We start from the raw sequence: 21,412 nt of genomic DNA on the forward strand, positions 1-21,412 counted from the left end.
ATCTTTTATTTCATTTTATCCATTACAGATCTTGAGGTAAGTAATATTCTTTTACATCAATGCTTGCATGTACGTGTGCAAGCATTTCGTATGTTTTGTAAGATAGATTATTAGAGCTGAAATTGCTTTGTGGAAGGGTATAAACGTTTAAAACTTGCAAATATTTTGTTATATTGCCTTCAAAATTTGTGGATTTTATTTACAACGTTTTGTTGAGCATTTTTGTATCTTTAATGATTGGCCATTATGGTTCTACATGTTACACAAATTGAGGTGAGAAACTTTCCATCTTTTTCTGAGAGTTTGCATAATAATCATCTTTTCTTAAAGGTTTGATAGAACTTTCCTACTAAAGCATTGGGCCTGTTTGTAATGATCTTTAATTTTTCCTGTGGTCATTTATCTCTTTTGGTTGTTTACCTTTTTTTAAGTTCGTTTTGGCAATTCATTTTTACAAGATTTTGAAATTAATTCTTATTCATTTTTACTAGACTTTATATTCTCATAGTTATTTAGTCTGTCAGATTGTGAGGTTTAGAAAATGTATGTGTTTAGTTTTATTCTTTCTTATTCTTAATGTTGTTTAATTGGGCTTTAAATTTGTGTTATTCTTGTTTAGACTTGTTTAGTCTTGCTCAAATTTGGTATACTGATTGTTTTTTCCCCCAAAGAATCAGTTTTTGGTGTTATTGATAATCTCATCCTGAATGTGGTTTTTTTAAATTTATTTTTATTTTTACTTTTTGAAATTTCATTCCTAGTTTATTTTTTATCCTTACCCCAACCCTGCTGTTTTGCTGTCTGTCTGTCTGTGTCCATTCACTGTGTGATCTTATGTGTCTGTTTTTTTTTTTTGTCTTCCCTTCTCATTTTTCTCTTCTAGGCTTTACCAGGATTCAATCTCAGGGACCTCCGATGTGAGAGAGAGGCTCCCTGTCGCTTGTGCCACCTCAGTTCCTGGTTTCAGTTGCATCTTGCCTTGAGTCCCCCTGATGTATCTCTTTTGTTGTGTCGCAGGCATGCCTTTACCAGGGGGCCCAGGGGATCGAATCCCAGTCCTCCTGTATGGTAGATGGAAGCCTCATCACTTGAGCGGCATCTGCTTCCCTCTTATTTCTTTAATAATGACTTTTTTTTTTTCCCAAGCTAAAGAATGTTTATTGCAAAATACTCTGGTTCAAGAAAAATTATATCACCATGGAATTGCATAGTTTGGGTACAATTTATGGTGTAGTTTCCCTTCATTAATCACATCTCAGAGAATTTTCAAAGCATGAGCTTGAATATTATTATCATGTACCTAAAATGACAAAATCTAAAGCTTTAGGATTAAAATAAAGGTTAAATATAAATTGTAGGGCTCTTTATGTGTGTCTGTACACTCAAAATTCCTTAGAAATTAAGCTTTTTTTTAATCAAAGGGAACTAGACCTTACGTAGACCAGCTAGATTAATAAGTATCTCAATCTACTATAACTATTCCCTATTAAAATCAGGTGGAATCCATTTTGCAAGAAAAAGATAGTATTTATTAACTGCATTTTATCATCAAATTTTCCTTCTATTTCCATAGGTTTGTTTTATACCTTTACCAGCTTCTTGAATGGAGAGCTTGGTTTGTTTTCAGTCTTTTTCTAAAGCATTTATGTTTTCCTTTGACTACTGTTTTACCACTTTCAGCAGGTTAGCAGGTTTTGAGATACAGTGCTTGCATTGCCATTTATTTAAAAATAACATAATTTCTACTTCAGTTTAGTTTGTAATCTAAGACTTAGGAGGGCTTTAAATTTTTCAGATAAGTGGGAGGAAGCTAGGGGAACTGGTACTGTAATTCCTAATGTAATTGCATTACATGAAAGAATGTAGCTTCTATGATTTCTGCATTTTGGAATATGAGGCTTTCCTTATGGTGTGATGCTCAGTCACTTAGTTTGGTCCTCTTCTGATTTGTCAAAGACTGTGCAGAGGCTACGATTTTACTCTAACTACAAGTTATCCTGTTTCTGATTAATGTATGCTAGCAGGAGGTAAGACTCCTGGGTTGGAAGAAAAGGATTTCATTATTCAGGGCAAAAGCTTCATATGGGTTTCCGTTGTCCCATGGGGGCAATGCAAAGGGCCTGCCATGGATTCCTTTAGACATAGTGGCTTGCATCACATGAAAGGAACTCTTAACCTTGGGAATTCACTGCTCTTATAATAAGTGGAAAGAAGCCTGCTCTTTGTCCAGAGGAGACACTCCTTAAATCCTCAGAGTTGCTCTTTCTAAATACAGTCCTGGGAAATGGCCTAGGTAAAGAGTCACTGGAGCCTTGTATTTTTAACATACCCTGCAAGAACATGCAGGGATGCTCAGGGCCCCTGGCAGATTGTCTGTCCCAACACAAGTGTTCCTCTAGGTGAATTCAGTGGTAAGTCCAGAAACATGAATTATCCATGTCACCTCCTCTTCCTCTCTTTTTGTATTTGTTGCATCTACAAGTCCCATCATTTTTCCCTCTTAAATACTTTTCAAATCATTGTACTTCTTTTCTTTTTCTTCCACTACCACCTCAGTCTATCATCTGCTTACCTTGGCCTCTGTCTTCGTTTGTTGTGGCTACTTTAAGAAAGTGCCACAATCTGGGTGACTCAGAACAACAGAAATTTATTTTCCCACAGTTCAGGGGAGAGATTTCCAAAACTAAGGTGTTGGTAAGGTCATGCTTCCTTTGGAATTTTTAAGGAAGAATCTGTTCAATAGTCTTTGTCCTACATTTTGGTGGTGGATTGCTGGCAACTCATGGTGTCCTCTGCTTCAGTTGTCACTTGGCTTTCTCCCCTGGATCTGTCTACTTTTCTCTTCTTAAAAGATTCCGGTCTTACCGGATTAGGGCTCATCATAATCCAGTTTGGCCTTATTTTAACTAATGACATCTTCAAATATGCATTTTCCAAATAGAGTCACATTTATGGGACAGGGACTTATGGTTTTAACATATCTTTTTGGGGGACACAATTCAGTCCAGTATAGCCTCTTAACAATTTTTCTTCCATTCTCTCCTGCCTCCTCCAATCTCTTCTCTTACACTGCTTCCAGAGTGATCTTTTACAACAGATCTAGTTATGCCATCTGACTTATCTAAAGCACTTTAGAGGTTTTCTGTTGCTCTTAGCATAATTTTCAAAGTCCTTAACATTGCCCGCAAGATGTTTCATAGTCTGGCTAGTGCCTGTTTTTATAGTTTCATCTTTATACCACTTTCTTCCTTGGGCTTTGCAAGCCAGGTGTACTGGATGATTCTCAGTTTCCTAAATATATATCTTCCTGCTACTGTAACTCTTGGCCTTGTTAGCATACAATCCTTCAGGTTTCATATCTTAACTCTACCCACCGTTTCCACTGCTGCAGTTCTCCTTGAAACTACTTGGAAGGCAGTGGATGTGGCTCAAATGGTTAAGCACCTGCTTCCCACATGGGAGGTCCTGGATTTTGTTCCCGGTGCCTCCTAAAAACAAACAACAAGCAGACAGGTGAAAGAACCAATCCAGGGGAGCTGATGTGGCTCAGTGGTTGAGCACCAGCTTCCCGCATACCAGGTCTTGGGTTCAATCCCTGACCCTGGTACCTCAAAAACAAACAAATATACAAAAACCCAACAAAAAACAAACCAAAAAAACCCCACCGTGATCTTTCTCTTGGATGATAGCCCATAATTGGTCTCACTGTGTCTACTCTTATCTTTCCGATGTTCCTCTTCTGCATAGCAGCCAGAGTGATCATTCTAAAGCATAAAATCTGAGTAAGATACAGGTTTCTTTACCTGAATTATAAGATCCTATTCATTCATTCATTTATTTGTTCATTCATTCAGTTAATATTACTTGAGCATCTGTGTATCAGATACTATTCTGGGCACTGGGGATTCAGCCATATGGGATGGTAGAGGAAAAAAAAGAATTCTTGCTTTCTTAGAGCTTATGTTCTAATGGGGAGAGAAACAGTTTGGAAATTTAAATACAGTGTCAGGGATGGTCTCACAAAATTTGGGCATTCTCCTGAAGTTGGTGCGAGAGTGAGCCATGCAGTTATTTGGGGAAAAGTTTTCTAGGGAAAGAGTCAGCAGGTGCCAAGGCTTTGAGGCCGAAGCTTGCTATATGGCTGGAGTAGAATGAATAAGGAGCAGAGAATAGGAGATGAGATGGGGAAGGTAAAGGAGGATCAGGGGGCTTCTGACCGTGTAGGCAACTGTTAAGATTTTGGATTTTATTCAGAGTCTGGATGGTTTTAAGGGACAAATTGTAGATGTCTTTTGCTAAGTGATAAAGTTCTCTTTTATTTCTTATTGTTGATTTTTTTTCAGTTGTTATTTAATCATGAATGGTTAATAGATTTTGTCAAATGTTTTTTCTATGTCTGTTGAGATAATATGGTTTTTCTTTAGTTTGTTGATATAGTGAATAGCATTGATTTTCAAATATTTTAAAAATTAAGAATCAATGGACTATTATTAGTTTTTTCACTACCGCTTATTAAATCCCATATCTACCTTTTCTTTTTTATTTCTTGGCATTTTTTTTTTCTTTTTTGAGTATATCTTTTCTCTGTAGCTATCACCATATGACATATATTTTTCTTCTTTTTTTGTATATTCTTTGTCTACCTTAACTGGAATATAGCTCTCATATTTTGTTCTCTCCTGTATCCCTGGTCCTTAGAACATTGTGTGGCATAAAGTTGGATTTGGTAAATATTTGTTGAATGGGTGGCTTTCTGCTCAAAGGAGTTCACAGTCTAGGAGGGGACAAATTGGTATACAAACAAAAGGTGATATACCTTTGAAGAACTATAATAAAATTTCTTTGGGAGATCAAAGATGGAAGAGAGTTAAATTCACATACTGTATTTCTTTTCCTTTTTCCTTTCAGATTTGAAAGAAGATACACCTAAGACAAGTTTATTTAGTGATGCAGAAAGCAAGAAGAATTCAATAAAAATGTGGTTTAGTCCTCGAAGTAAGAAGGTCAGATATGTTGTGAGTAAAGTTTCTGTGCAGACTCAGCCTCAAATGATAAATGATGAAAATACTCAGCAGGCCTCAGCATATGAATTCATTTCCACGAATCCTCCAGCAGATTTTCCTGAAAGAGCTAAAAAGACTTCTAAAAGGTCTGGCAAAAAGCATAAAAAGAAAACTTTAGTTAAGATCAACCAAAAATGGAATTTAGAAAAGAAAAAAGAAGACAGTGAACTTGACTCCAAAGGGGAATTTAGAGAAAAGCTGGTATCCTTCTGTAGCCAACCATCAGTTATTACTAGCCCTCAGGTTAATAATGAAATAGACTTACTAGCAAGCGACTCTGTAACAGAATCAGAATGTTTTGGAAGCCTAAGTGAAGTCTGTTTACCACTGGCTGAGCAAATAGTGTCTCCAGAAACTGAGAACAGGGATGAAGTAGTGACTCCTGAGGAGAATCACTGTGAAAATTATCTTATATCTAAGAAATCCTTGCCAGTGGGTCGTGATAGAAAACGTGGGCAAAGCAACAGTCTTTCCAGTCCCATTTCTAAGAGATGTAGAAGCAGCATTCTGAGTACCGGTGGAGATTCTGTCGAGCAAATGGTGCTCTCAGAAAATGTACCATTGCCTGAGTGTTCATCCCCACCTTCAAGCAAACAAAAACGTGGTGACACATTAAGGAGAAAAAATAGTAATATACCAGATGAATCCATTAGTCTTTCACCAGGTACACCACCTTCTGCACTGACTAGTCCAAGTTATAGACGAATGATGTCTAGCCCCTCAGCAATGAAGCTGTCACCCATGGCTGGAAAAAGAAATCATAGAGGAGAAACATTGCTCCATATTGCTTCTATTAAGGTAGGATGCTTGCTTGGGAATACAATTTTGGAATGAGACCAGCTGTGAAGCACTTTTTTTGCGTGTATGAATAATGGCATAAGACTACTAAGATAATTAACCCACTGTAGATGTGATACCTCAGAACCAGGGAAGCAAAATTCACAGGGGCTCTAACCCTTCCTCAGTTAGAACTTTGGTCCCTGGGCCCAAGGAGCAAGTTCTTGCAGGAAAAAAATCAATATTTCAATAACATTTCACTTTTACATTTGTCTATTTCAGCATAGTTTTGTTCAGTTTTCATCATTTTGTTAACCTGTTCTTCACTTGCTTTATGGATATAAATTGTCAAGTTACTGCTAACACATTTTTATCTAGTAATGGAGTTGAGGGAATTTGCTATCTTAGTCCTGCTATGTTATGTGAGAGAAGACAAGCTTCTGTGTATGCTTGACACTCCTAGTGCACTTGCAGAAATTGGAAGGTTGAAAAATGTGGTCTTGAATTTTCCGAATTGGCCTGGTTACATTTTAGTTTTATTTCTGCAAAGCATGACTTACAACATCAAACTATTTTTTGACATCTTTGTTATTTTATATATATGTGTGTGTGTGTGTGTGTATGCATAATATATGCACACATATATACATACATGTACACGTATATATACAAGCTGTTATCTTTTTTTTTTAAAGATTTATTTATTTCTCTCCCCTTCCCTTCCCCCACCCCAGTTGTCTGTTCTCTGTGTCTATTTGCTGCGTCTTCTTTGTCTGCTTCTGTTTTTGTCAGCAGCATGGGAATCTGTGCTTCTTTCAGTTGCGTCATCTTGTTGTGTCAGCTCTCCATGTGTGCGGCACCATTCCTGGGCAGCCTGCACTTTCTTTTGCACTGGGCGGCTCTCCTTACGGGAGTGGCGCGTGGGGCTCCCCTACGCGGGGACACCCCTGCGTGGCATGGCACTCCTTGCGCACATCAGCACTGCGCATGGGCCAGCTCCACATGGGTCAAGGAGGCCCAGGGTTTGAACTGCGGACCTCCCATGTGGTAGACGGACGCCCTAACCACTGGGCCAAGTCTGCTGCCAGTTATAATCTTAATATTTTATTGATATAGGTAGTTAGTGGAATAATTATTGTATTTTGTTGATTTTTCTAACTAATCCATAAGAATGTAGGTTGTTTTAGTTTCTGTGTTTGCATTCTGGGTATTATTTTCATGCTACCAGGCAAGTATCCCCTGAATTTTTCTTCCAACCATAGGGTAATTTATCTTTATTAATGAAGCTCTCTAAGGCTTAGAGTCTAGGCTGGGGTTTGGCAAATTTTTCATGAAGTGCTGAATACAGTAAATATTTTTCAGCTTTGCAGGCTATAAGGTTTGTTCCGCAACTGCTCAACTCTCCCAATAGCACAGGAGCTGGCCACAGACAATATGTAATGAATAGGTGTGGCTGCGCGCCAGTAAGATGGCATAGGAAAACAGGTGGCTAACCCACAGGGCTTAGTTTGCTGATCTATAGTCTAGGCCCTGGGAAAAAGTCAAAATAGAATATTAACACAGGAAAAATACAGTGGCATGATGCTGCCTTGGTGAATTTTCTCCACTCTTAATTTCAAAATTGCTTTCAAACAAGTTTTATCAGATTTTCAGTTTTCTTAGAAAGAGTTTTACCAGGATTAGAATGATCTATTTTGATTCTCTTGAACTTAATTACCAAATAGTATTATTGTCATTAGTTGGTAGATTCTGACACAGTTTTAAGAAAAGTTAATTGATTTTTATTGTCTTATAAGTTACTAATTAATGATAGTGTTTTCTTTTAAGCATTTATTTTGAGTTGAATATATGCCATTCTCCACACATAGCTTAATTTTAATAGAACATTTGCTTTAAAAAAGATCAATGGATTTATCAGGATATGTATCCTTTTAGGAATAATTTTCATTTCATTTCTGCTCTGGTTTTCTTTTTATAGCCAAGAGTGTATAATCCATGTGTACTAGAAAACTAAATATCCCAAGTCTACTTTCTTATTTACATTTTGTACCATTCGACATGAGAAAAGGGTAACTCCAAAATTTAAACTACTATAAAATGGAGTAGGGATCAGGGAAAGAGGAAGAGTTACTGCCACTGAATAATGAATTTAGATTTGATGACATTTAAGACAGCCAAAGCAAATAAGGGGAAGTGCCAGATTTTTTGTTGGTTTTGCTTTGCCGTCAAGGATATATTGTTGTTTTCCTAAAACATATTGATAGATTTTCAGTTTCCATGTTTCCATTTTGCTCCTCTCAGGTTTTAAAGTACATATATTTTCACTGTGTGTGGTTGGTTTATGTCTGAGGGCAGAGAACCCACCAGTAATTTTACTTTCTCTTGGACTAGTTAGCTTTCCTTGCTGCAGTTAGAAAAATCTGGGAACTTGTTAACATTATTAATTACGTCTTTAACATCTTGCCTCAAACCTACCTCTAGTCATCATTGTTGGCCATAACCTCTCCATTACTACCACTCTACCAGAAGCCACCTGTCTTCTCTTGTCATGACCACTTGTATTAGTATTCTCTTGCTGCCATAACAAAATGCCACAAATTTTGTGGTGAAAACAACAGATGTTTTTTATCTTTTAGATTTTTAGGTCAGAAGTCTGGTAGAGATCTTACCAGACTAAAATCAGAGTGGTGACTGTGTTACTTTCTGAAGGTTCTCTGGCAGATCCGATTCCTTGCTAATGTGGATTGTTGGCAGGATCCGAAGAGTTGTAGGTTGTAGGGCTGAGATCCTGCTTCCTTGCTAGCTGTCTGCAGCCACCATTGTTACCAACTTCTAAAGGATGCACATTCCTTAGTTTGTGGTCTTTGGCCTCCATTTTCACAGCAAGCACAGCAGGCTGAGTCCTTCTCAAAACCGTCTCTGATATAGGTTGAAAAGATTCTCTGCTTTTAAGGGCTCATGGATTAGATTGTGCCCGCCTGTAAAATGCATGATAATTTCCCCATCTTCAAGCCCATACATAAGTACATTGCAAAATCCCTTTTGCCATCAAGTTAACACAGTCACAGGTTCTGGGGTTCTTTAGGGGGCCATTATTCTCCCCACCACCACTGTAGAACCTTCCTAATTCCTTGCCCTGCTTCCCCTCTTTACCTCCAGCAGTCATTTCTCTACATTGCAGCCAGAGTGATCTGACCTAAGTCAGAATCTGTCACTTCCCTAGTTTCCTTCCAAGAACTTGGTGACCTACAAGGCCCTCCATGCTCAAGGCTCAAATGTTGTCTCTTCAGAGACCTTTCTTAACCTAACTAAAATAGCAGTCCCTGCCATACCCTTAGCTGTTTTTTTTCTTCCTATTATCATTTATTCAGTGATACCAATTGATATAAACATAATTATCCATCTCTTTGTTTCTTGTCTCTCTCTTTAGAATGAGCCCAGAAACTCTGCTTTGTTCACTGGTATATCTAGAGCTTTGCTTGGCACATAATAGATTGGATACTTGTTGAATTTTCCACTAGGCTACTATCTGAACACTATTCTTACATCACACTGAACTTTAGTCAACCTTCTAAGTGCATCAGGTCCATCTATTGATACTGACAGTACTTTGTGTATGTTCTTTCTGTCTAGTAAATTTCCTTCCTTTACATCTTTTTTTTTCAACCTTCAAAATCTAACTCTCATCCTACCTCCTTAATGAAGTATTTTCAGAAATCCCAGAGTTGGTTTCTTCTCTATGGTCACAATTTGTTTGCATTGATATTCGCTTTCTGTTTGCAGATGGTGCCTTACTTTGTATGTTCATGTATGGTATATTCATTACTCAAAAATTAATTTCAAAATATGAGTCGGTGATAAATTTACCAGTTACAAAAATAAAAGCATTTCCAGTGGAAATCCTCACTCCCATTTCTGCTCCATCTACCCTTTATGCAAATAGAAGCAAATGCTTTCCATGTTAGTATATAAGAAGCATACTTATACATTTTTATAGCAGTATAGCCTTCCATGTATGAATTTTCATTATTTAACTATTCTCTTAGTGATGAATGCCATGTTGTTTTTAGTTTTTTACTATTATAAACAGTGCTGTTGTGAACAATCTTTGTTTTGTATGTGAGGAGGTATATATACCTTTTGGATAAATTCCTAGAAATGAGATTTCTGGGTTAGTGTAAAGCATTTGTGATCTTATTCATCTTGATAACCACCCTAATTGGTACTAGATGGTCCTTATTAAACATCCAGACAGTATCCTGAAGATAGTCACTATACCGTCAGCAAATACTGTTTGGACTATCATATTTTAAGTCTTTTTTTTCTTCTGGAGGATCTTGGAGTTAGAGGTTAGCTGGCTAATTTTTGGACATTCAGCACCATGAGAGCAAATCCTATACAGGATTATTATTGAGTTCCTTATTTGCATGCTTACATTATTGTACTGTGGAACTTCAAGCAGACTTGTTCATTAGTATGATGCTTGGAATATTCTAAATGTTCTCAGTGAAGCAGTACAAAAGTTCAGCTCCACCAGGCCTTCTTTTATACCCGTGTTCCTATTTGAATATCTGTTATCTGTGGTAAAAATGCTATCGAGAACATTATAAATGAGGGATTTTGTAAGGAAGTGTTAATACTAAGTAGAAACTAAAATGAAATATTCATATCGTTTTTTCTTCTGATTTAATGTAAACTACTAAGGACATGGAGAAAAATTTGATTTGTTGTTATATATGTCACCTTTTGCTTAAGAATTTGTAAGAGCTAGAATAAACCCCCCCAAAGCTCCCTAGCACAAATTCTTAAATGGTAATGATTACTCATAATTCATGCCATGTTGATAAATTTGGTATGAAATAGAAGAATGACTTGAAACTGGCATGTCATGCTGTATTAGTGATGCAGAAATAATAGATAATATTTTGAAGGCAAGTGACAAGACTTAAAACTTAACACAGGTGATGAGAACCTCCAGGGTAAAGAGAGGGTCCCTTGTGTCCTCACAAGGTTCCTTCAGAGCTTGACTTTGTAATTCTTTGTACTTTAAGGCAGTCATATTATCTGTAAGGTCTTGTTATTATATTTCCTTCTTGCTGATTTTACGAGTTAGACACACAGGATTTACAAGCAAACTATCATCTGTGATATTTTCTAGATTTTAGTATATAGAATGACTCTTTCCTTATGTCATCTACTACCTATGTATAGACCTGCCTCTGTAATGCCAGTAATAAAAAAACATGTTGAATTATCTCATTCAGTAAACTCCAAATAAAAGCCATGGGGAAGTATTTGATGTATGTTAGAGCTATGTTCCAGGTAACTAAAGTTTTTTTCAACATCTAGTTCCTTAAAAGGAAAGCTTTAGGTGCCTTGTCAGTACACTGTTGTGGAAAAGCTTATCCATACTGGGTAAATAATTATTATTGTACTTACGTGTCTTGTCCTCTACTGTTTTTATAAAGATGTTTATTATTAATGGCATTTTAGAAGAGGTAAGCTTTATAATAAGGAAAAAGAATTTCTGTTTATTTGTGTATGTGCTCTACTGTTGAGAAAGTTAAAAATTTTTGTTGGAATATGTACATATCTAATATACACATTTGTGTGAAAATCTTTGCTTTGAATAAAAAATTAGCAGTAAGAAAATTCAATGCTCATACATATGCTCTTATTTTTGGGCTTTAAGTATCACTTGAACATACCAAATCCATTCAAAATTTCTCATAAATCTTGGTAAATATTTTTCTTACATTTTTGTTTTTTGCTATGATTTAAGAAAATCTCAAAAAAAAAAAAAAAGAAAGAAAACTTCAGTTATGCCTTTTAAGTTAAGAAGCCTGAAAGTGAATACTCATTATTCAGAAAATATTCCATGAAAGAGGAAAGTAATTAAAGAAATTGGAAGCAGGAAAATTTAATTTATTTCCAGGAAAATTCATATTGATTCCAGCTTGCCCAGTTAATGTGGACCCTATCTAATTATCATAATTTTATTTATGTGCATAACATTAACTTTGCATAAGGTAGGAAGAAGAAAATATGACATACTTTTTTAAGTTGAGAGGAAATTGGGTATAAAAAGCAAACAATTTTCTAATCAGTTATACATTGAGGGAAGACTAGGGATGGAATAGTAGTAGAAGACAGCCTGGATGATATGACGAGGTGACATGAAAAAAAAAAATCAACAGTCTAGCAACTTTAAAAAGGATTGTTTTTCCTCCAAATTGTCATTCTTTTCCTATGTGACTCTTCATTTCACAACTATGTTTATAATATTTCATGGGATCCTTAGGTTAATAGGTTTTTTTGTGATTGTCATATAGAATTAGAATGGAGAAATTTTTGACAAAGGATTTAATGTATTTTCTTTTGATACTTTCGTGTTGAAGGTTGGAAATATGTGTGGTTCCTGAAGTTCATCTGCAGAATGTTCGTGAAATTACTTTTAAAATTTAAAATTTCCATCTTGACAGATATTCCTGAGCTCACTTAGAACTGACTTGAATATGGAGCAGAAGTTACTGAATACATGTAAATTTGTACCCCTAGAAATCTTGGACAAATGTTTTTCTATTGGAATTGGGGCAATTGATATAAAACAAATATAATGCTTATTTTTAGGCCCCTTAAATATTTAAAGTCATTTTGTTAATTTAGGAATATAAAAATATATATTGCATGAAGATTTATTTTTTTAGAAAACCTTAAGTAAACCACCATCTAAAGTTTTGCTTTTTTGGAGAAGTAAACCAAAGCATGGCAGTAGAAGAAACAGTCATATAAAAGCAAATGTTAAAATATTTAGGGACTTCGTGATTCTATATTATCATACCAACATACCAACAGAAGAAAAACTCATTTCAGAAAAGATTATTGGGACTGGGGGTGAAGAGGAGAGATTTCCTTCTTCCTAAAAAAGTACTTTAAAAACTCATTGATTACAACATTTGTCATTTGAAACTTTTATTTATTTTGACTTTTTCAGAGTAAGCTCTGTCAGTGGATTTTGCTTTGTTTTTATCTTCATGGACTTAGGTACCCCCTCATATGTTATCCTAAAATAATTGAACTAGTTTTAGTCACAGTGACTGCCTTGGTAATAATACTAGTGCAATTTCAAGGGAATTTTACCTTCATCCCACTGCATAAATCCACTCTTCTTCCTGAAGCTGACATTATTTTAAAAGGGGACAGTATCTTTTAGTTAACCATATTAAAAGTTGACTGACACGTAAACTTAAAAAGTAATCAAATATGAAAGATAGATGTCAGTTAGACCTTTCCACCTTAAACTGAAGGAAAAGATGGCAAGACTACTGTATTAGATAATGGGGGGATATTTCTTTCCTCAGGGAAAAGGAACAGAAAGAAGAGTGAGAGACTACTTGAGACCAGTTCTCCAGACTTCACTCCTTTGCCAGGTTCACATTCATTGGACATTAGCAGCAGAGGACTTTGCTTCCAAAGCTAGTTCCTTCTTTTATTCCTTCAAAAGATAGCATCTAGGGTCCAGTCACTATTAGAATTTAGTTAGATCATGAGAAACAAGATACAGAAAATGCAAAATTGGGAGAAGACTTTAATTTTATTGCCACTTAATAATTGAATTGAAAGTGGTGTTAATATGGACATAGAATTGATCTTGTCTGCCTTTAGTTTGTTTTCTTACCTGATGTCTCATTTTAATTCACTTATCCCCTAAATTATGTTCACCTCCTTCAAAAGAAGGTTGTGAGTTCTAAAATAAAGTTATATTTCTTAGTTCTTTCCATCACCTTTCACTACATCAGTGAGCTGCAATTGTGGAATTATTACATCTTAATATCCAGACTGTTGGAGTAGGAAAAAAAAAGTGAGAGAGATTGAAAACCATCTAGGATTTCTAAGAGTGTAGCATGGATTTTACAGAAACTCCATTTCCTATAATTGTTAGTTGATAAAAGGTGGTGGTTTTAGTCTTGAATCAGAAGGGGAAAAAATTAAATGCTTATTCCAAGGGGCATTTGAAATAGGTTTCTACTGATCTTTTTCCTACCATTTTAAACAAAGAATGACTTCTTCCTAAAAAATACCATAAGTAGATAAGGTGAATATTAACTAAATAAACTAATGTATTAGAGTACACAGGGCAACTGTCAATACAAAAAGTTTTCAGCAGTTTTTTTTTGTTTTTGTTTTTGAAGTACCTGGTCTAGGGATTGAACCTGGAACCTTGTATGTGGGAAGTGGGCTCTCAACCACTGAGCCACATTGGCTCCCCAGAGTTGTTTTTTTATTTGTGTGCTTGTTGTTTTTGTTATTGTTGTTTGTTTTTAGGAGGCACCAGGGACTGAACTTGGGACCTCCCATGTAGGAAGCAGACACTCAACTGCTTAAGCCACACCTGATCCCCAGCAGTTTTAATATTGAGTTTCATTGAGCATCCTTCTTGACTTTAATTTTGTTTTAAATAATGCTCCTAAACCATTTTCATGTATGCTTAGAAAGGATTTTTCCACAAATGTAATCATGACTTTAAAAAGTTCATTATGTTCAGGTGAACTTCAGCGTAATATCCCTTAATTGATAACTTGAGGGAAGCGGGCTTGGCCCAGTGGTTAGGGCGTCCGTCTACCACATGGGAGGTCTGTGATTCAACCCTGGGCCTCCTTGACCCGTGTGGAGCTGGCCGTGCGCAGTGCTGATGCACGCAAGGAGTGCCCTGCCACGCAGGGGTGTCCCCGCATAGGGGAGCCCCACGTGCAAGGAGTGCGCCCCGTAAGGAGAGCTGCCCAGCACGAAAGAAAGAGCAGCCTGCCCAGGAATGGCGCCACACACACGGAGAGCTGACACAACAAGATGACACAACAGAAAGAAATACAGATTCCCGTGCTGCTGACAACAACAGAAGAGGACAAAGAAGAAGATGCAGCAAAAACACACAGAGAAGAGACAACTGGGGTGGGGGTGGGGAGAGAAATAAATAAATAAATATTTTTAAAAAATTGATAACTTGGACTGAATTTTGAATATGTATTGCTATTGACAGTGATTCTGTATTCTGTATTCAGCATATGGCCTATATGACTTACTGACTTGGTACCTGAGAATAATTCATGCATGCATAACTTTTTATTGGCTCATGAGCATTAGGCATAAGGGAAAAGATTTAAGTTTTATTTTATCTTGAAGAAGACAGTCTTAAAAAATAACCTCAGTATCTTTTCTTGATGCTACTCATGTGTACCTATTTTAATTTCTTTTTATTTTTCTCTTGTTCTATTAGGGAGACACAGCTTCTGTTGAATACCTCTTACAAAATGGAAGTGACCCAAACGTTAAAGATCATGCTGGATGGACACCATTGGTACTTTTTTGTTTGTTTGTTTTTATTCTTATTCTGTTTATGTTTTATAGTTTTTTGACCTTAATAGTTATGTAGTTGTCTATATACTTCCTCTGCCACACACACACTCTTTTTAACTTGAAGAATTTATGTTTTCACCAAGAATGCCTAGCTTTTCACATTTCTGTCCAGCTTTTCACATTTTTGTTTTTTAGGAGGTATTGGAAATTGAACGCAGGACCTCATACATGGGAAGCAGGCGCTCAACCACTGAGCTACATCAGCTCCCCAATGAGCATTGGTTTTTTCATTTGTTTTGTTTGTTTGTTTTTAGGAGGTACTGGGGATTGAATCCAGGGCTTCATATGTGAACAGCAGGTGCTCAACCATTACATTTGCTCCCCTAGCTTTTCACTTTTGACAGGCAAGAAATTGGCTATATTGACTGACAACCTTTGAATTTAGGAATACAGTTGCATTATTTTGCTGAATTTACCTAATACACCATGGTAACTGCCACAGTCAACATTAGACTCCATTCTGCAGTGTTGTATGTCATTGAAACCAGATTTCCTGGAACAAAGTGAGGTCAGAGGAACTTGGTATAAGGTGTGTGACAAGGGAGTGATTCTACCATAGGCTCACTTGCATCTTTATCCATTTGCCAAATATATAGAGGCAGTAGAAATTTTATGTTCAACAGATGATATTTCATCCTAATAAAACAATGAAAAATAAAAATTTCGTTATATTAAACATTTTTAAATATCTTTATTATTACTAAAAATGCAGTGTGAAGAATACGCTGGAAAAAGAATGACTTGGAAACAATTGCTATTTGGGCTAATTACATTACAATAATAAGCCTGAGATTTGAATGCAGGTACAGAAGTGTCAACAAATGAGCTAGATGCCTTTATTCTGTAAACTAGAAACTGAGCACAAGAATTAGGAGACTCTCATTAGGCCAGGTGCAGAAAAAGTTTAAAATATATAATGACGTGTCCTTGCCAAATTCTTGTGCTGAGAGGATTTAGTCTGAATCTGAGTGTGTCGTTCCCCCCCCACCTTTCTTTTTTAGCCACTAAGACACATTGTAGTAAAGGCTGTTGAGTGATTTAGAGGACCTGATACCTATTTTGGATTACTTTTCTTCTAGAAAAAGACCCACAGAATGAACACAATGAACATTGTAATAATGCTTATTGTGAATTTAAATAGGTATGCTTTAAAAAATACAATATGCCAGAGAGTTATTAGAATTCAGCAAAGTGACATTATTAGTTCACTAGACATAAGAAAGATTTGCATGTGAGACATCTTTGAATATTCCTTTATCACTTGTGTCATTCATTAAATCTCTTTTTGAATGCCTGCTTCTTGTTACTTCTGTTGTCACTGATACCAGCCATACAGTAATCTGTAGCTTCAGCAAATAGAGAGATTGTCTTATAAAGTCTCTTTTCCATTCTTGGATCTCTAGTTTGTTGTGTGGCAATATATATGTGTGCTGATGCACCACTTAATGCATGGCAAAGTACCTGATTTAGTGATTTCCATTTAGCCCTGGACAGTTTTGGATATTATGCAAGTTAAGATTGCTAAAGACTTTATAAGTTTTTGTTTTGTTTTTTGTTTTACTTTCTTATTGTAGAACAATTTAAGAGCTATAATAGGTACAAAGCTACTAAAAAAATAACACTTGACCCAGTACTCAAATGAATAGCCTCATCTTTTCTATGAATTGTGTAGATCTTGAGCACATGTATCTTATCACAAAAACTATTAATAATGGCTTTTACTCTGTCAACAACTTATTGTCTGAATGAGTATTTAGGTAAGAATAAATTTACTGACTGAGGGCTACATTTTTTTTTTTAGTCGTGTTTTATTATAATATTACTGATTGTCCTTCCCCATCCCTCTTCTCACTTCTCTCTTTTTTTTTAATTTAGCATGAAGCCTGCAATCATGGGCATCTGAAGGTAGTGGAATTACTGCTCCAGCACAAGGCATTGGTGAATACCACTGGGTATCAGAATGACTCACCACTTCACGATGCAGCCAAGAATGGGCATGTGGACATAGTCAAGCTGTTACTTTCTTATGGAGCCTCCAGGAATGCTGTGTAAGTAGTTTAAAACATTTTTAAAAATTGTATTCCTGAATCAAGGTGTGTGATGAAGCCAAGACTTTATTACCCAAATTGATAACTTACTCTCTTCTCTTGCAAAATTAAAATTAGAAGTGACCATTATGTACTGATTTAATATCAGGATTCATGACCTTTTCTTTATGATATGTACATAGTTGGGGAGATTTGCTCTTTTAATTCCGGAACAATTGTCAAATTAATTTTGGATACTTTGATTTTTCTGGACAAATTAATTCACTTAGTTTTTATATTCCATAGATGGATTAATATTTATTAACAAGAAAAGAATTAAAAATAGAGAAATACTAATTTTTTTATGATTCTTAATTCTTTAGAATTACTTGAAATATTCCATCCCTTTTCTACTTTTGTTGCTTAGTTAGTGTAACAATTCTGATGTTGGGCAAATGAAGTGAAATTATTTCTTAGAGTTTTCAAATCATTCAAATGAGGCTGTGGGTAAATTGTTTTGCAGTGTCAGAGTACAGAGAGACATTAGCGAGTGCTGGCGGCTCCATTTTAAAATTGTTAAGAGTGTCAAAAGAAAATGCCATATGTGGATGGCATATTTTTAATCTGTAACTTGATTCCTGTCTCTCTTTTTCTCTTTTCAGCAAATAAGGTGGTTGAAATGAAAATGCAAGAATTGCCTTTCTGTGCCCACATTGTTCCTATAGGTCTGAAAAGGCATACACAAGTCAGCCTTACCCTGGTTTCAGAGGCAAATAAGAATTACAAAATGCATAGTGTCTAGGTTGTAATTTTTTATAGGTAACCATGTAACATAACTGAGAAACAAATTAAAGTGTAAGAGTGTACTTTGGTTACTTTTGGTAAATGTGTCTAAAAGCCTTTATTTTGATTACATAGTTATGGCAAGTTCAGAGGATATCTATTCTTACAATTTTTATTATTCTCTTTTTCTATGGACTTAACAGATATGACCCTCCTTTGGGTGTAGCAAGCCATTTGATAAAGTAGGTCGTTGACTTGGGTCAGGTGAAACTGAATAGTTTCCGCCATAGGGTTCTTAAATCAGCCATGACTACTTTAATGAATGGAGCACTGGTCAGGGTGTAAGGGAATCCAGCTTTTATTTGTGACTCCATTATTGACTTTATAGCCTCGGGCAGGTTAATTTCTGTGCTTTGGTGTCCTCACCTATAAAACATGGGTGATGCCTGCTCCTTTTCTATTTCTTCAGAGTATAGTGAGAATTAATGAGCCAAAACACAGGGGCCTGTCTTGCGGTTTGTACACCATGATTCTTCATGGCACAGTAAGTGCTTATTAATACACAAGGTGTGGCCATAAAATAGGGAACAAGTCTACCTTCACAGGAACCTTTGCAGATGCTTCAGCATTTAGAAAAAAAAAATAGGCTTGCCTAGTGAGGTGGCAGATTTAGGTATATCTGCAGTCCAATACTGTCCAGTAGACCTCTCTGTGATGATGGGAATATTCTCTATCTGTGCTGTGCTTTACAGTAGCCGCTAACCATTTGTAGCTACTGAACACTTGAAATACAGCTAGTGCTACTGGTGAACTATATTTTAAATTTTATTTTATTTTAATAAATGTAAATTGTCACAGATAGTGAGTGACTACCTATATGGGACAGATGGTTGATGGAGTTAGGATAGTGGAAAGGGGCATTTATTTGGCAAAAGAGGAATGACGGATGAAGGTGATTAAACCAGCTGTTGGACAAATGAAGTTTAACCAGGGGTATAGCAGTGTGGTAGCCATTTCTAAACATTGTTGTTCCTTCTTTTCCAGACTGCTGGTCATCACACTTAAGTATTTCTCTGTATTTTTTGCTCGTTACTTGTTTTATTTTGTAGTCGTTGTTGTTATTCAACTGATTAGCCTCAGCAGCTTCCCTATATTGCATGCAGCCTGAGAGCTTTAAAAAAAATTCTCATCTGGCCATCTCACTAAGTTGCTTAAAACCCTTCAATGCCTTTCTGTTATTGTTTGAAAGATAAAGGTCAAACTCCTAAACATGGCTAGTGCGGCCCAGGGTGGCCTGGCACTACTTAGCTCTGCAACTTCCTCTTGCTACAGGTCCTCCAATTTTGTTATTAGCAGCTATCACTCTGAAATATTAAGGTATTGGTAGTAGAATAAAAGTACTGGAAAGAATATGGACATTTTGTTACCCTATTACCTTTATCTAACTGGACTGTAAGAACAAACTTTGCTTATTTTGCAGTTTTATCTGAGGCTGTTAATTTTAGGCAGATATGCATGAAGGGCATAACAATGAAAAAGGGTCTGAGGGAAAATACTGTTCCTGCTATTTCTCAGCATCTGTATTGTATATCAAAGTATTTCAAGCCTATATAACTTCAAATCTTCCTTTATATATTTTTAAATAAAATGCTGTGATAGTTCTTGTGTCCTGAATGATTAAAACTGTTGTCTTTGTTTTCATCTACTTAGGGCCTTGTGAGCTAAAGTTGGCCTATAGTTCTACAGACCAGCATTATATCCATTGATTTTCATTGCACTACAGACATAAGAAAGTGATGGTTCATGGAGTTTCTGTTGAAAGCATATTTTATACAAAACCTATCTCATAGCAAATGCAGATTCCTCTTATTCAGCATTTGGTGTATTTTGTCTTTATATCTTTTCTGCTACTGTAAGAATTTTAGTTTGAATTATTTCAATTGGGAGTAAAGTGCTATATAGAGATATTAGTTGGGGATAAAGATAAATAGAGGGAGGAGTAAAGATTTTTGTAATGAAGACTTGAGAGATAGAAGAAAATATGGCAAAAAGAAAATCCACTGTAGAGCTATGTTTGGATGTCTTTAGTAGAGAAGGAAGCTTGTATAAGAGGGCTTAGGCATCTAGGTTGGAGATTTCTATATTCTGGTATGTTCTGGTATTAAGCCGTCATGAATAGGACCACATAAACTTAAATATTAGAGAGAAGGTTTAAGAACTATCTTTTAAGTAGTAATTGGTAAAATTCAAAATTACAGAACTTTTTTTGTTCCATATGAATTAAGGACAGTCAACCAAGTCACTTAATTAGACCATAAATGTTATGGAAGAGCGAATATAGGAAAAGAAAGAGCCGAGTGTCATCTACTGCAAAGTCAAGTGACTTTAAAAGCATCTTACTGAATACATGTGAGGGGAAATCATGACACCTTAAAAGGCAAGGCATGATAACTAGAAATTAACCACATACTATACTAATTTAAAATACTGTGGATATGCTTTTTTTGCCCTTTTCATTATTTAACTTTTAAAATATGACTTTTGGAGGTTCGCCAATGAAGTCTCCTAACCCTATTTTTTTTTCTGATAAAGGCTATGTTCTCCAACTATCAGTTTCCTTACTGCAAGGTTTTTTGGACCCTAAATCTTTAGAGTTGTGGAAAGAATCATATATGTACTTCATACTTTATCTTTTGTTTTGAATTAATTTTAATATTCTAACACTTTATTATTTTTAAGTCACATTTTACTTAGGATACTGTATATTACATGCTCTAAGCCTTTGCTATGCAAACTCTGGCATTTTAAAAATGCATCTTGTATTTAAATGCAGCATTAATTCATTCAATTCTGAATTTACTTATTTTTGCATGAGAAATTTACCTCCTGTGAGCTAAAAATAGGAATCCATTACTGAAGGGAGAAATTAGTTCTATTTTAACCTCAGATATTGAGAAAAAGGTTTGTGTGTGCCATAATTTTTAGTTGCCTGAGAATATTTGTATTAACTATTAGAAACTTCACTGGCTATCCCTCTCCCCCTACCTTTTGTGCATTCCAGTGGGAACCAAGGCACCGCTTGGTATCAAATACAACAGGATCATTTTTTGTGTGTATATAGAATATTATAGGTTTTTTGGGTAGATATGTAGGGTTTAGGATTTTGTACTAGGTGTGCCATTCGCAGAGTTTTCCTTGAAAGGACAAAGACTGTAAAGTCAAAAACATTTATAGACCATTAGACCTATTAATTGTCCTATTGATTTCATTGATCTTTAAAAATCAATCTCCTACAACAAAGATAATTTATGTTTTATAGCTTTAAAAAGATGTGTTGCATCTCAAGTT

At 35.8% G+C, this 21,412-nt stretch overlaps 1 protein-coding gene across 2 annotated transcripts in view; it reads left to right on the forward strand.

The window, feature by feature from the left end:
• BARD1 (BRCA1 associated RING domain 1) overlaps positions 1-21,412 on the forward strand; it is a 97,837-nt gene that overhangs the window by 46,056 nt on the left and 30,369 nt on the right. For both annotated transcript variants that reach the window (XM_058300177.2, XM_058300178.1), the window contains 3 exons: positions 4,909-5,861; positions 15,115-15,195; positions 17,130-17,302. In XM_058300177.2, coding sequence (XP_058156160.1) covers positions 4,909-5,861; positions 15,115-15,195; positions 17,130-17,302 — 1,207 coding nt within the window. The remainder of the gene's footprint in view (positions 1-4,908; positions 5,862-15,114; positions 15,196-17,129; positions 17,303-21,412) is intronic.

This window comes from Dasypus novemcinctus, chromosome 7 (assembly GCF_030445035.2).
Source record: "Dasypus novemcinctus isolate mDasNov1 chromosome 7, mDasNov1.1.hap2, whole genome shotgun sequence".
Taxonomy (NCBI): Eukaryota; Metazoa; Chordata; class Mammalia; order Cingulata; family Dasypodidae; genus Dasypus; species Dasypus novemcinctus.